This window comes from Ascaphus truei, chromosome 1 (assembly GCF_040206685.1).
Source record: "Ascaphus truei isolate aAscTru1 chromosome 1, aAscTru1.hap1, whole genome shotgun sequence".
In the NCBI taxonomy this organism is placed as follows: Eukaryota; Metazoa; Chordata; class Amphibia; order Anura; family Ascaphidae; genus Ascaphus; species Ascaphus truei.
Window position 1 is genome coordinate 89,965,224 of NC_134483.1, and position 17,083 is coordinate 89,982,306.

At 45.4% G+C, this 17,083-nt stretch overlaps 1 protein-coding gene across 2 annotated transcripts in view; it reads left to right on the plus strand.

Moving 5' to 3' along the window:
- ANKRD31 (ankyrin repeat domain 31) overlaps positions 1 to 17,083 on the plus strand; it is a 150,691-nt gene that overhangs the window by 6,505 nt on the left and 127,103 nt on the right. For both annotated transcript variants that reach the window (XM_075591519.1, XM_075591508.1), the window contains exons 3-7: positions 3,414 to 3,481; positions 4,528 to 4,574; positions 5,092 to 5,180; positions 5,654 to 5,703; positions 7,244 to 7,900. In XM_075591519.1, the coding sequence (XP_075447634.1) occupies positions 3,414 to 3,481; positions 4,528 to 4,574; positions 5,092 to 5,180; positions 5,654 to 5,703; positions 7,244 to 7,900 (911 nt within the window). The remainder of the gene's footprint in view (positions 1 to 3,413; positions 3,482 to 4,527; positions 4,575 to 5,091; positions 5,181 to 5,653; positions 5,704 to 7,243; positions 7,901 to 17,083) is intronic.

Consider the following 17,083-nt stretch of genomic DNA (forward strand, 5'->3'; position numbering starts at 1 on the left):
GCTGTGTGTGCAGTGAGTATCCTGTGTGTGCTGTTTGCGTGCTGGTGCTGTGTGTGCTGTGTGCAGTGAGTGTGTGCAGTAAGTGTGTGCAGTGTGTTGTCTGTGTGCACTGTGTCAAACCGCGTTATAGCGGATCGCGCTATAACGGGGGTTGAGCTGTATTAATATTATATTCTCTTCTGTCGATATGTATAAACCAAAAATTGGGTCCAGGGACCACCTATTGATGGACTAATAACAATCATATATTAAAATCAAAGAAAATAATAAAAAAATTATTGAAATCTATATAATGACGAAAGACGTGATCAGAATTATTTACAGTGTATAATTTAAAATCCGCAGTGGGAGAGACGGCGTAAAAGAAATCGGTAATTTCTACTAGGATAAACATCCTTTTCTGGGGAGGGGGGTTAGACTATGGTCGTGGTAATAGTAATACCCAGATCAATAGCAAGATACTATATCAATATACACAACGGACATGAGATCTCTTAGCCAAAGGGTATGTATAGCACATATACTGAAGACCAGAAATATTGTTGCCAAATGCAGTTTGTCCTACATTTACATCTATACATAATCACCATATCACAGCTATATACTGTATACAGTTCCGCTTATCTCTAAGGGTAAATACCTAGAGCTATGGTGCAGATGAACCCGTGACATATATACAAAAAAATGCATATGAAATACACCAAAATGGTAAAGTCACATTACAGATACACATCTTTGTGACCCAGATAAAAAGAATACCGTAGCTGTGGTATGTTCTGCATGGTAGATGGTGTGTAATCGCAATAATATGTTAGAATGGTGTTAGGGAAGAGAGAGTATCTCTCTATGTGTAGCGCTATACAACCGTGTCTATATATAGATGTATATATATGTAACGGGTATTCCCCCACCCAATCGCATATACAGTATGGCGTATGTAAGGGGAACCTAATGTTACCTGGTGTGGTGCTTTACCTGTTAGGCTCACAGGAGGGCTGAGCTTCCGCCGTGGGGAACCTGGGGCAAGTATAATATGAGTAACCCTGTACTCTGTGCAGCGCCTCCACCTGCGATGGCTCCCACCAGAGGGGGAGTGGTTCCTCGCAGGACAATATATATCACTCAACACACAGTATGGATAACAACTAATGCCTTTACTAGATGACCGTACTCATGTATCACAATTCAACAATTCAACAGGTGTCCCTCCCTAGAGGAGACACTAACTAATGCGTCTCGCAGGACACTACCTCCACCTGCACCTCCACCGGATGATCCCACCCAGTGTCCAGTACCCCCACACAGTATCACCCCACCCTCAAGTGAGATAGATATGTGTGACTGCGCAGGCACTATGTCCCGTGTGAATGTGATATGACTCGTTGGTGCACCTGTTGATTGTTACCTGCCGGGCACTCCGGTGCCCGGGCCTGCCACGGAACTTCACAAAGGATCCTGATGTTGGCTGAACACAGGAACTGCCGTCCGGGGCGATCCCACCCGGATGGCTGCTGCAGCAACAACGAAGGTCTGCGCCCAAACCTATGGACGGACGCGCCGCGTCTGCTGAGTCCCTAACTGACTCTGAATAGTAAGGGGCAGGGTCCCTAACCTGGGGCCTGTCCCTGACACAATTTACACTACTGGGTGGCTCAGGGCTATCTCGGGCCTCGGGGGCTGCTGGCCTAGTGCAGGGAGTCACTGACTCCTGCACCCTACCTCCTTCCCCTGGCTGCTCCTGTCACTGACTGACTAGCGTGGGCTCAGCGTGCGAAATGTATCTATTTCCCCTGCAGGGCAATCCTTCAGCCCTATTGGCTACTCGGGGGCACCTGGTGCTTTCCCCCCTTAGCCTTCTGGGAATTGTAGTCCTGTGGAGGCTATTTCTACATTGGGGCCGTGTGCGCGATTCTTCTGCGCATGCGCGACTCCCTATAGGCCACCGCAACTCCCTAGCTGCAACCGCGCATGCGCGATCCCGGCGCCTGCACGCGCAACCATAATGGTGGCCCCCGCTAGCCGGGTGCGCCGCCGAGCCTCCTATGGCTCGGATCGCTCCCTGCTCCGGCCCCCACCTTTGGGAACAGCCGGCGGGTCCGTCGCTGCCTCCGGCGGCACCCGCGACCGCACTGACCGAAAGGAGGGGGGTCTCTGGGAGCCGGAGTGCACCGGGGCTACATATATATATATATGTAGCCCTTGTACCCCCCTGGGTACTGAAACTACCTGTGCTGCTGTCACCTGTTCGGCTAACAAGAGGCCTGAGCCTCCGCCACTGGGAGCCTGGGGTATGTTTATCACCTGGGTGCAGCGCCTCCACCGGCGAGGGATACCAACGTGGCCGTAGAAGCCCCTCACCGGAACCAATACACACAGTAAATACACACCAGTATATAGTAACAGCATTTACTATACACAGATTATGCACCATCCACATAACACATCCCCGCAAGGTTTCACCCCACAATATCAACCCCCAAAGTACCGGAGTGCCAGGGCACTTAACTCCTTAGTGTCCACCAGCTATTCCCTCCCCCAACGAGTGTGTGTGTGATAGCGTGCTTCCCTGATGTGTTGGGGCCCAATGGTGCACGTTTTAATACCTCCCTGGTCTCAGTCCAGACCAGGACAAACAATACAACTCCGTAGATCAATGGCGTGGTTTCGGTTGGATCCTTAGGCGGATGCCTCTCGAGGGGCTTCCCGTTTGAGTGTACCCCTGTAAATAGTCTCTATCAAGGAGTCTGGATAGGCTCCCCTGCAACAGGCTGCACTTTTCATCAGGCAATGTCCTGCTGCATATCTCACACTATTACTACATTGAAAAGGTCCCTAGCTGAGGCCTTTCCCTACAGTACACAATGCTCACAGTGTCTACTGGGACTCAGGGGAACTATCTGGGACCTTGGGGGCAATTCTGGCCTAGTCCAAAGGAGCACTGCTCCCTGGACCCTACCTGCACCCTCTCTGGCCGGATCTTGACTGACCTCTGCACTCTCAGCGCTCAAATATATCTCCCTTCCCCTTCCATGGGAAACAGCAGTGTCATTTGCTGTCGTGGATCGGGTGCCATCTCCCTATGCAGTACGGGAGTTGTAGTTCCCCACCGAGCCCATTACTATTGCAGCCGCGCGCGCCAACATCACTGCGCATGCGCGACTGTCAGGGCCGCTGTGAATCTCTCTGCGCATGCACAAGCCTCCGTGAGTGCGCGTGCAACCTAACATGCCGGCGCCCTGCAGGATCTGCAAGTTAAAGGGCACTGGTGTGTGATATTATATGTGGTTGGCTATGAATACGAACATGTGAGGAGAAAAAACTGTGTAAACTGTATTATAGTAATAATAATTTAGACTGACTCGGTGGATCATGGGCTGACAAAAAAAGGTTGATGTATATATTTGTGATTCTAGAAAAGCCATCACCTGAGATTCAGCGTGTTTGCCGGTTGAGTAATCAACTGCTTCAAAAAACGAGACAGGTATGAATACTAGTTGCCTCCCTATATCTACAGCTTATCTTATACTGTGTATCTTATTAATTTTGCAGCGTAGTAGCTGCCTGGGTAGATGAGGATTCGTTTTGTTTTGTGAGAAGTACCACAAGACTATTGCCCACATGGCCTTTACTGCTACTCTAAGCTTCATATGTTCACAATTATTTGAAGCATGTCTGTAAATAAATTGATTATACGTATTGATTAGTTAAACTTCAGTACATATAAAAACGTGCACACAGAATATAGATTATTCACACCAATGACTCAGTTTTATTGTCAATACAATACCGTGGTGCTACCCAAGACCATTGCATAACTATAAGAAACAACAGTAACAACCCCAGAGAAAAGGGATATAATAATGGTCCTAACATGGTGCAGCCCTTAGAATAAATATGTATTACATAATTGATAGAATACGCGAAAACACACATTATTAAAAAAAAAATATACAGAAATATGGCTAAAGGTCGCAGCATAGGGGCCTGTGATGAAGCCAATTAGGCAAAACGTGCGTTGGGTAGACGACGTGAGCAATGGAGGATACCGTGCGGTGCTTGGAAGAGACGTTCCGGTCAGCAACTTCTACAGCACTCTCGAATAAAATATTCAAAGGGCTGCTAATATCTACTATATTGGCGGTACGCTATGGAGATTTAGGCATCCCTGCAGGCAACATTTTAAATGAACCCCAAGTTCCCAATACATTGAGATGTACATTGAGATACTGTACTGTACATACTCTTGATAAAGTCCCTCTGGTTCTACTTTTAGCCATTTCACTAGGGAATTGCTTATAATGTGTGTTGCAACGTTCTCTATATACAGTGTTAATATTTTTCTCTAAGGAGTTCATCTGGTTAGGACCAGTATTCTATACCTTTCGTCTGAGGTTGTGATTGTTGTTTTTACGTAATCTTAATTGTCCCCCAATGGTTACTTGTGACAATACAAAAATGTTAAGGACGGTATTTTTATGTTATTAATCTTTCACATTTATATAACTTTGATCAATGATGTTTCTTTAGGTATATGAAACTCAGATTGAAGTGGAACAATCTCAATCCCTATTGAGGTCAGTATAAACCAACTATGTTAATGCTGTACTAGTTTCATTTTGTTCATGACCACCATAGCCTGAAAACACCATTTTGTGTTGGAAATGAACTTGTTTATAGCTAAATTATAATGCACCACATGATTTTGGCATAACTAATCACTATTCTCTACACTTTGGGTGTTAATTACTAAAAGCCTAGCTCCCAGCGGTGGTAAAATAAGTGCAAAATAATTGCATCAGATTTATGAAGTGTTAAACTCTTTCAATGGTATTTCTATTTCGTTGATAAACTGAGCTCTTTTTTGGCCTGGATTTGCCCACTTTTGCAGCTGGAAGACTAGACACCCAAGTGCTTTGAAACTCTCTTGCTAATGGATTGGTTAATGTGTGCAGTTATACACAGCGGTGGTCCATTGGGTAGAGGTGGGAATGACGCTGGGTTAAGCTGCTTAAGATTTTCTCTCATTTACTGGACTATGCTGTATATTATTTGTTTGTCTAAAAAAATGTACTCGCTGTTTTATCGTTTTAGGAACTGGTTGAAAGAGTCAACTAAACCTAAACAAGCAATTACATCTAGTAAAACAGTTGACACGAGCCAGCCTTTTGTGTACATGACAGGTACGTTTTAACACATTCAGGCAATAATTAGTCATGGTATGGGCAGATCTAGTCGGGTTGGTGGACATCCCAGTTAAGAATTTACCAAATTTACCTCCGATTTATCCAAAACGGTCAAAGCCAGGTTCTTCCAGGTGAACAGTAAATCTAGCGCTTTATTTCTTTCCACCACAATCAACTTGATTTACCCTAGCCATTCAAATTGGGAAGAGTAGAGAACGACACAGGCAGCAAAACGTGGGTATGCACAATCATCATTTTGAATGTGAAATGTAGCATAAAATACAGTATGTCACGCCATACAGTATCATGGATTTGTAATTCTTCAGTTAAGTATCCACACTCCTAATGTCCAGAAGCTATTCCATTACTACCTATCGGTTTATAGTAACAAAAAGAAAAGAAATCCAAAAAATGGGGATTGTATCTTTAAATACACCTGTGTAATACAATATGTGTTTGTATCGATGCAGATTTTGAGGCTCCACAATCTGAATGTTTAATGCTTCCAGCTGGGCGTGAGGTCAGTAATTTACCTTTAATACTGTGGGGCAGAAGTATTGTTTAAGCCATCATTTTGCTTTATTCCATTCCAACCTTAATTCGGAAATCCACAGTTGATTAACATAGGGTTATATGGCTTACTACAACCAACACTGAGCGAGAAATATTGCTGCATTGTACGGTATTAAGGCAAAGATAATGCATTTTTTTTTTTTACATTATCTTCATGTGCATTTTGCATAAACCATGACCATATTCCAGTATTTGCAGCCAGATTGACTTTAATGAATATAGCACAAGCAAAATTGACTAAATGTGCCACTTAGTAAATATGCCCATTGGTATTACCCAGCCCTTCCAACCACCTAACTGTTCTACAGCTTAGATGATGAAGATCTTGATCAGAGAGCTTTAATAATCAAGGACTGTGACTTCTTCAGTCTTCTGTGGTCTACCACTGTAGGTAGCACCATACATGAAAAACATAGAAACCATTACTATGGATGAGTTACAAAGCAGAGTAGTCACACCACGTAAGGTCTTTATATTCAAGAGATTTTAAGTTACATTTCCGCTTAAGAAAAATGTAGTTTTTAGGCGCCTGGAACATTGAGACACACAGTGTTGTTTTTGTAGCAAAACAGGTGACGAAAACCTTAAAGAAAAAGAAAAAAAGAATTTTAATCTTAACTACAATAAAAAATTCAGCTTAAAGTAAAGAAAGTAGTAGAAAAATCATGTTATTTTTATTTATTATTCCTCATGGGGATAGTGCTGACCAGGGCACTTCAATGGGAGTTTCTGTGCAATAGTGCACTGATCAGCACTATTACAGTTTAATTAATAACCTCCATAATTACTATATGGAATTTCCAGTTGGTCCCTAAAAAACAAAAACAAATTACCGTAACCCAAGAAAAAAGTGCCGGAACTAAGTTCCCCCACAATATAGCCCTGGAGATGCATAGTATTACCTTATAGTATGTACAATGCAGCTTAATTGTACATACCATGGTCATAAGCTAATACAGAATAATGGCACTTGTGCAAGAATGGGTTGAATTTCAGCACCTTGCCCATCACATAACTTAGTCCAACTTTTGTTTTTACCACATAACATGTTCTGTTCAGGTATAACCTTTTCTTTCTGATGTGACCTACTGTAGGATTTTACTGAACTTATAAGTAACTATAAATCAAAGGGACAGCATTTTACGATACGTAAAGCATTATTACATCAAGGCTACCGACAGCGACCCATATTAACAAAGCAGCCTTCTGCCATATACAGTACTGTAGCACCATGTAGAGCTGGGAGACCCCCTACAGTACGTTGACTTGAAAAGACTGCGAGGTGTCTTCCAGCGCCGAAAGATGCCTTATCGCGGGTGACGGCTTAGTAAATATGGCACCACATATCTTACTTGGCATTGAAGTGGTTAACAAGCTACTATTATATATTTTTCAGCATTTTACAATGAAAAGGCTATTAGTAATACAATATTGAATTCTTATTACATTGATAACGTCGTCACAGTAATTTTCTTTGTGAAATGCAGCAGGTGAACAGTGATGCCGAGTCCCCTGAAGTTAGCCTACTTTCTGGCGATATTGTCACCGGCACTTATGATGCAGGAAGAAAGAAGGAATTATTGGTAAAACTGGAAGCGTTGAAACTACAAAATCTACACCCGGGTCCTGAAGAAACAGATGGGATGGGAAAGGCAGACAGTGCAAGTGAAGAAATAGAGGCTTGTCAGTCCAAACAATTACCTGAGCTGTCCGATACAGAAACATGCATAACACCACCAAATGGTGACGAGGAGTTAAATATCGCTGACTTGCTGAAACCCCTCAGTGGCTCTGGAAGTCTGAAAGGTTTAACACCACCGACAGATATGTTGGAAGTTCATTATTCCCTCTCAGGTATGGAGACATCTTCTGAGAGCAGCACCATTCTCTCAGCTGAGCTTGTGACAGCAATAAACACCATGCAAGACACAATAGCGAATCCTGCCAGTGAATTGCAAGAGGAGGCAATGATGGGAGACAAACAAAGGCCTGTTATAGACAGGGAGCTTGTGAAGACAGCGCCTTGCCAGCTGGATGATGACTGCACCCAAATAGCCAGTCTCACATATGCCCATGTGGGTTGTGAGAGCCAGGATGAACAAAAGCAAGATATCAATGGATACCACTTTGAAGAAAAAAGAAAGGTAGTAGTAACTGGTAGCAGATAAATGTTTTATTTCTACCACATTTTCTTTTATTTAAAGCTAAATTACTGTAGATGTATTGTAGGAGATATGTGCAAAGGTTTTTTAGAACAAGAGACGTTTTTAAGGGAAAATAAAACAGGCTTACATTTGCCACAACTTTCAGAACAAAAACAGCTTGTGATCAGCAAAAATAGGGTTAAAGAAATAACAAAAACAGACCTAGCTCCTATAGGGAGCGCTCACTAAACAACAGCATAGACCCTATCTATGGGATGGGGCGGCAAAGCCCCTTGCCAACATAAAACATAAAACAGAGTGGAGATATATTTACATAGATGAGGTTCAAAAAAGAAATGCGTCCATCAAGTTCAACCTATGCTAAATTTAGACAACAGAAACTTTATCCTATATCCGTACTTACAGTATATTGATCCGGAGGAAGGCAAACAAAACCCCCTAGAGAAATATCATCCAATTATCTCATAAGGGGAAAAATAAATTCCTTCATTACTCCAAGAATTGGCAATCGGTTTACTCCCTAGATCAGGGGTGGGGAACCTTTTTTCTGCCAAGGGCCATTTTGATATTTATAAAATCATTCGAGGGCCAACCCAAATTATCAACTTAAAAATTAGCCTGCTATATTTGGTCAAACATTTAATGAACTCACTACTAATGTGATGGCTGGAACTGCTTCTCTTTGGGTGACTGACTGACTCTTGGGTGGTGGGTGACTATGACTGACTGTGGGTTGGTGACTGTGCACGCACGCACACACACACACACACACACACACAGAAATTGGGCAGGTGGTAGGGAAATCAGACTCTCAGACCCACTCTCTCTCTCAGGCTCTCAGACCCACTCTCTCTCTCAGGCTCTCAGACCCACTCTCTCTCTCAGGCTCTCAGACCCACTCTCTCTCTCAGGCTCTCAGACCCACTCTCTCTCTCAGGCTCTCAGACCCACTCTCTCTCTCAGGCTCTCAGACCCACTCTCTCTCTCAGGCTCTAAGACCCACTCTCTCTCTCAGACACACACTCTCTCTCTCAGACACACACTCTCTCTCTCAGACACACACTCTCTCTCTCAGACACACACTCTCTCTCTCAGACACACACTCTCTCTCAGACACACACTCTCTCAGACACACTCTCTCTCAGACACACACTCTGTCTCTCTCAGACACACACTCTCTCTCTCTCTCAGACACACACTCTCTCTCTCTCAGACACACACACTCTCTCTCTCAGACACACACTCTCTCAGACACACACTCTCTCTCTCTCAGACACACACTCTCTCTCTCAGACACACACTCTCTCTCTCAGACACACACTCTCTCTCAGACACACTCTCTCTCAGACACACACTCTCTCTCTCTCAGACACACACTCTCTCTCTCTCAGACACACACACTCTCTCTCAGACACACACTCTCTCTCTCAGACACACACTCTCTCTCTCTCAGACACACACTCTCTCTCAGACACACACTCTCTCTCTCTCAGACACACACTCTCTCAGACACACTCTCTCTCTCTCTCTCAGACACACACTCTCTCTCTCTCTCTCAGACACACACACTCTCTCTCTCAGACACACACTCTCTCTCTCTCAGACACACACTCTCTCTCTCTCAGACACACACTCTCTCTCTCTCAGACACACACTCTCTCTCTCAGACACACACTCTCTCTCTCAGACACACACTCACTCTCTCTCAGACACACACTCTCTCTCTCTCAGACACACACTCTCTCTCTCAGACACACTCTCTCTCTCAGACACACACTCTCTCTCTCAGACACACACTCTCTCTCTCAGACACACACTCTCTCTCTCAGACACACACACACACACTCTCTCTCTCAGACACACATAGGGGGAGGGAAATCTGATCGGGGGGGATCGGAGCAGGTGTCCTCTGCAACTGCTGCTCGGTGTGGGGAGAAGGAGGACCGTGTAAGTGCGCAAGGGGGGGGGGAATCTGAGCAGGGTGGATCTGAGCAGGGGGGATCGGAGCAGGTGCCCTCCTCCGCAACTGCTACCCGGTGTGGGGAGGAGGGCCGTGTAAGTGCACGGGGTGGGGGGGCGGAGCAGGGGGGGATCAGAGCAGGTACCCTCCACAACTGCTGCCTGGTGTGGGGAGGAGGAGGAGAGGCGGTAGTGAGGTGTCTCTCCCACGCAGACTCGTTCTTCTATCCCCCAAGCCTCTTATACCGCCTCCTCCCCTCCCATCCCCCACTCCTCTTATTCCCTCTCCCCCCAGAGCGCTGATAACCCACGCCGCCCTGGTGATACTCAGGTCCTTAATCACATCAGGCGGCTGCTGCCACACCAGACAGTGACACACAAACACTGACCGTGACAAAGACAGTGACATACACACATACACACACAGACAGTGAGACACACAAACACACAGAGAGAGACAGTGAGACACACAGAGAGAGACAGTGAGACACACAGAGAGAGAGACAGTGAGACACACACAGAGACAGTGAGACACACACAGAGACAGTGAGACACACACAGAGACAGTGAGACACACACAAACACACAGAGAGACAGTGACACACACACACAGACAGTGACACACACACACAGTGACAGTGACACACACACACACAGTGACACACACACAGTGACAGTGACACACAGACAGAGACACACAGTGCCAGACACACACAGTGACCGTGCCAGACCGAGACACACACACACACACACACACACAGTGACAGTGAGACACACACACACACACAGAGACAGTGACACACACAGAAACAGTGACACACACACACAGAGACAGTGACACAAACAGAGACAGTGACACACACACAGAGACAGTGACACACACACAGAGACAGTGACACACACACAGAGACAGTGACACACACACAGACAGTGACACACACACAGAGACAGTGACACACACACAGAGACAGTGCCAGACACACACAGAGACAGTGCCAGACACACACAGTGACAGTGCCAGACACACACAGTGACAGTGCCAGACACACACAGTGACAGTGCCAGACACACACAGTGACAGTGCCAGACACACACAGTGACAGTGCCAGACACACTCAGTGACAGTGCCAGACACACACAGTGACACACAGAGACAGTGCCAGACACACACAGTGACAGTGCCAGACACACAAAGTGCCAGTGCCAGACACACACAGTGACAGTGCCAGATACACACAGAGACACACACACAGTGACACACAATAAGCCCATCTCTGCAAACACACAAAAATAAGGCCTCTCCCCCCTTGGGGTGGGTAAGGTGCCTGGGAGGGGGTATAAGGGGGCATGTGGGTTACCTGGGGCCCGTGGATGGGCTGCTGAAGCAGCATAGGTAGCCAGTGCAGCTGAGAGACTGGCAGGCCCGCGGAGCCTAAAGGGAGGGACAGAGGGGCGGAGCCTAAGGAGCCCAGCATTACTGGAGGAGAGAAGGGAAGGAGCAGTGCTCAGGGAAGGGGAGGCCCGGCATTACTGGAGGAGAGACGGGAGGGGGCAGTGCTGTAGGAAGAGGCGGGCCAAAAAAAATAAATCTTGGCAGAGTGACAGCACGGGCAGCCAATCAGGAAAGGGGGAGTTTAAAAATTATTATTTTTTTTTAAAACCATTCTTGCAGGCTTGCTTCCCGTGGGCCGGACCAAATGATTTCGCGTGCCGGACGTTCCCCACCCCTGCCCTAGATCAACATCCTTCCCATGTTTACTTATTATGGTATATCCCTGTATACCTTTCCTTTCTAAAAAGATGTCCAACCTTTTTTTTGAACAAATCTATTGTATCTGCCTTCACTGTCTCCATGGGTAATGAATTCCACATTTTCCTTTGTTGTTGGTGAAATCTCCATTCCTCCACCCATAAGGGATGATCCCGAGTCCTTTGTACTGCTCTTGGGATGAATAGTTCTTTTGAAAGTTCCTTGTACTGTCCCCGAATATATTTGTATATAGTTATCATATCCCCTCTTAGACGCCTCTTTTCTAATGTAAATACATCTAATTTAGCTAGCCTCTCCTCATAAATCAGTTTATCCATCCCCTTTATTAATTTTCCATAATGTCTTTTCTACTGAGGGGTGCCCAAAATTGTACTCCATATTCAAGGTGTGGTCTTACTAATGCTTTATAAAGGGGCATACTAATTTTTACTGCCTTTCTATCCATTGCCCGTTTAATGCAAGATAAGATCTTATCTGCCTTTGCAGCTACTGCATGACATTGGGCACTATTGCTAAGCCTGCTGTCTACAAGCACTCCTAAATCCTTCTCCATCATGGATTCTCCTAATTTATCCCCATTTAATTTGTAAATTGCCTGTTTATGCTTGTTTCCCAAATGCACAACCTTACATTTATCTGTATTAAACCTCACCTGCCATTTACCTGCCTAAGTTTCCAGTCTCTCCAAGTCTTTCTGGGGAGAAATTACATCCTGCTCTGATTCTACTACCTTATACAATTTAGTGTCATCAGCAAAGATGGAGACTTTGCTCTCTGTGCCAACCTCATGGTCATTCATATATTAACGAGAGGGGTCAGTACAACTTTAGCCCAGCCTGAAAAAGTCCCTTTTATGACAACTCTGTCTATCCTTCAACCAGTTTTTAATCCAGTTGCAAATATTTTTACCGAGTCCAATTTGCTTTATTTTATACACTAACCTCTTGTGAGGAACCGCATCAAAAGCCTTTGCAAAATCTATGTAGACCACATCAACTGCATTACCCTGGTCTAAATTCCTACTTACTTCCTCAAAGAAACAAATAAGGTTAGTTTGGCATGATCTATCCTTCATAAATCCATGCTGACTACTACTAATAATTTTGTTTTCTGTTAGGTATTTCTGAATATTATCCCGTACTAAACCTTCAAGTAGCTTTCCCACTATTGATGCCATGTTTACAGATATATAATTCCCCGGTTGTAATCTAGCTTCCTTTTTAAATATAGCACAACATCTGCTTTACGCCAATCTTGTGGTACTGAGCCTGTGAAAATTGAGTCCTTAAACATTAAATGTAATGGTTTGGCTATTACTGAACTTAACTCCTTGAGAACTCTTGGATGTATGCCATCGGGGTCAGGTGCCTTATTTACTTTAATTTTATCAAGCCGCCTATGAACTTCTTCCACAGTTAACAAATTGTTTGTTAATATAGAGGTTGTGGCTTCCTCCTGCGGCACTACTATTGTAATTATGTTATGATTGCTGTTACTCAAATGTTCCCGGACTTTAATAATATTTGTTATTATACATTGTTTTATATTACCAAATCCAGTATTGTCCCTCTCCTGGTTGCTTTCTCTATCATTTGGGTCATGTAATTGTCTTTAAGCACCCCCAGAAACCTGTTTACTTTCATTGTAATGCTAATCTCTTTGCCCCAGTTTATGTCTGGATAATTAAAATCACCCTGTAAGAGCCATGTGCAGAGGTGCAACCAACGAGACAGATTTGGGGGAAATGAAACCCTGGCTTTATTCAGCCTATCACTTTAAACAATGCAGAAAGCACAAAAATAAACAAATAAACAGCTAATCCCTTTGTAAAGGCTAATTCACTTCCCCAGTCCCTATCTGCAGGACTGGGAGGATAAGCCGTTTACCAACCTATCACCCTAAAGTCTAAAAAGGTACCTGTAAGCAGGGGCTCTTTGTGTCAGTCTCTGAGTCTGGTTGGTGTCCGTTGAGGGGTCAGCCTCTGGCAAGTTCCAGGGTCTGCTGTGCCCAGGAATAGAGGTCTGGGTCCTGGTTATTTTGATGTCAGCACACAGTCCTTCTGTGTGCTCAAGACAGTCATCTCCTTTAGCAGCACAGTTGTGACTGTGCTTAGGGGTCTCTCTTGCAGTTTCCAGCAGGAGACTTTTTAACCTGTCTGATTAGCCAGGTGGAGACTGATTAATTGACTTTGGCTGCAATTAACCAGCTCCCTGCTGGAGGTCTCAGACCACTAGAGGCTTATATTGAAGCCTTATTTAGTCCTCATAATGCAAACAGGACCTAATTTGGATGCCTTCTTCTTTTGCAAACATATTTTGGCTTTCTCTATCTCCCAGATATTTGGTGGTTTATAGCATATCCCTACAAACTTTTTCTTTATATTTTTGCCTCCACTGCTAATTTCTATCCACAAGGTCTCTACATTTTCATAATTCCCTTCATAAATCTTCCTGTGTAATAGGTTTTAGATCGGGTTTAACATATAAACATCCTCCATCTCCTCTTCTATTTGCTTGATCCTTCTGAAAAAGGGAATAAGTCTCTAAATTAACTGCCCAGTCATGAGTTTCATACCACCATGTTTCATTAATTCAAGCTCCCCCATTTTATCTGTCAGGCTTCTTGCATTAATAAGCATGAATTTATGAATTTTTTTCAGTCTGTACTATTGTCTTATCTGCTCCTGCCTTTCTTCTCCAATTGCATTTAGTCTTTAGAAGATTTCTAGTATTATCTGTATTTAATATGGGTGTCTTCCTCCTTGCCAAATTCCCACTTTCATCCATTCTACCTTCATGCCCCCTTGCTATTTCACCAACCCTATCTATTCTATTTAGTTAGTTATCTGTTTCTTGTCCCTCCCCCCTCCATCCTAATTTAAAATCACCTCCAACTCTTTTAACATTCTCCCCCCTTGCACAGAAGATCCATCCCTACCATAAAGATAGCACCTTTCAGAAAATACTACCCTGGAGGTCCTTGCCTTAAGCTTGCGGCTTAGATCTCTGAAATATTTTTTTAGGACCCTCCATCTTTCTGTAACTTTGTTATTGATGCCAACGTGTACCAAGACCGCCGGGTCAGTCCCAGCCCCTCCCAACAATCTGTCTACCCGATTCGCAATGTGCCAAACTCGAGCCCCCTTGAGGCAACAAACTGTTCAGTTCATGCGGTCATGGCAACAGATTGCCCTATCTACTGTACCTTCCTAATAATGGAGTCCTCTACCACCACCACAATCTTTCTTGGTCTCTGAGTATCCTGAGTCCCCTCTGTGCTGGAGGAACTATTCCCCTGGCTGCTAGAGGAATCATTCTCCCCCAGCCTTGACATTCCTCCGCTGACACTCCCAATATCTTCACTCAATATGGAAAATCAATTGGGATGTGTCAGCACAGAACTGGCCTGCCTCTTTCTCTTCCCCCTGCTTCCCCTTCTAACTGTTACCCAGCTACCTACCTGCTCCTCACTCACTCACAGCTCCACCTTCTGCACCACTAGTCCCTGCCAGGCCCTGCTCAGTGAGCACTTAACTCCTTTCAAGATTGTCAATGTCCCACAATATTGAAAGTTTCCTCTTCAGATCAGCAATCAGAGAATCTAAAGACACCACCCGCTCACACTTCTCACAGCGGTATGCTCCCTGGAACAGCTGCTCCAAGTGCACATACATGTGGCAAGATGTGCAGTGAGTGGCATTTTCAATCTTGCTCATTGTTCCAACTATGGAGTTAAGTGCTTACAATAAACTTTACTTCACTATACTATACCTTGTTTCACCCTTTCCTTGTACCAATTCCTCAAATTACACCTCCTCCTTTAGTGCACTTTATTTTTAGTTATAGTGCACTGGCTTCAGTTTTATTTGTACTCAGTGTTAAAACCTTTTCTTTTCTGGTTGTTCTGTGACCAACCAGATGCCGTATTTCACTGGTTGGCTGGCTTTGCCAGCCAATCAGTTAAAAAGGTTTTAAAAATATATCTGGTTCTAACTCCACACTTGATACAAACAGCACTTGAAATCAAACATTAATACAGTCACACAGATCAGGACAGTCACACAGATCATGTTCTTACACTTTGTTCATTCTTTGTATGGTGTGCGTCACGTTCATACATATAAATGCACTTGCTGATATACCCGGCGTTGCCTGGGATTGAATGGTCCCGCTCCACCTCTCTCTCCGCTCACCCCCTATCTCCGCTCCCCTTGCCCTCTCTCTGCGGCGGCGGCGCCGCTGAGGGTTGTGAGGGGATGGGAGCAGCGGCGGCGCCCTGAGAGTTGTGAGGTGATGGGAGCAGTGGCGGCACCCCTGCGGTGAAGGTAGGTGGGAGGGCTCCCGTGAGGAGGTGGGAGGACGTGTCTGGGGTGAGGGAGTGAGGCTGGAGGGATGCAAGAGCTGTGGGGGGGGGGGAGGTGAGGTGAGCCAGTGAAGGTCCGCGGCTCCCGTGAGGAGGTGGGAGGACGTGGGGGAATGAGGCTGGAGTGATGCAAGAGCTGTGGGGGAGTGAGACAGTAAGAACCTGAGCACAAGAAGCGCTCGTAGCAAATGTAGGAGTAAGTTGCTTTCCTGGCAGTCACGAAATGACTACTGAGGCCAAATGGAGAGTGAGGCCAATGGGTGTGAGTGTGAGGGGCTGCATAGGCGTGGCCATGACGTCAGGCCAATGAGGTGTTGCCGTCCACCGGCCAATCACAGACGGTGCAGACAGACAAAAAATTTTCACTCTTATATATATAGATTGTGAATCGTTTGTGTAACAGTGTTTCCCCCACCCGGTGGGAGATTTGGCCATTACTTCGTATGTGGTGCATGCTACCTGTTGGTAGAGCTGAGTTGTCCGCCGATGGTTGTGGGGACACAGGACAGGTTTCTGGGGTACATACCCCATGTGGTTCTCTAGCAGTGCAACGCCTCCTCATGCCATAGGCTCCAGATGTATGGAGGCGATCCCCTATGGTAGAAATACTCCCTCTCCTCCCAGTATGATCACACACCAGGCAGGAGGTATAGGAAAACAGGTCTTTATTGGGTCAGCACTCACAGTTCGGCAGTAATCTGCCCAATTATAGTCTCTGGTCAGCTATCCAGCTGAAGGATGGTCCCTGGACAACCACTACGGTCAAGGGCACCGCAGCTGTCCTAGCACTTCCCAACCCCTCTATCAGGAGCCAGGGTATAGGTACATACTCACTGTCCCCCAAGGGGGAGAGGAACAGAGAAAACCCCAATCTCCGGCACTCTGCTGTGTGACCTGCTTCTCTCAGTGGGTAGAGGAACACCTAATGAATTTGGGCTGCAATCCCCTTAAGTACAGCCAGGAGGAGGGCACTGGGTCTGACCCCCGATTGGGTATACTCGGACAAAGTTCCACCACCTCCCCTGTCACTCAAGGGCACTGCAGGGACTGGGGAAAACCCATCATTACTA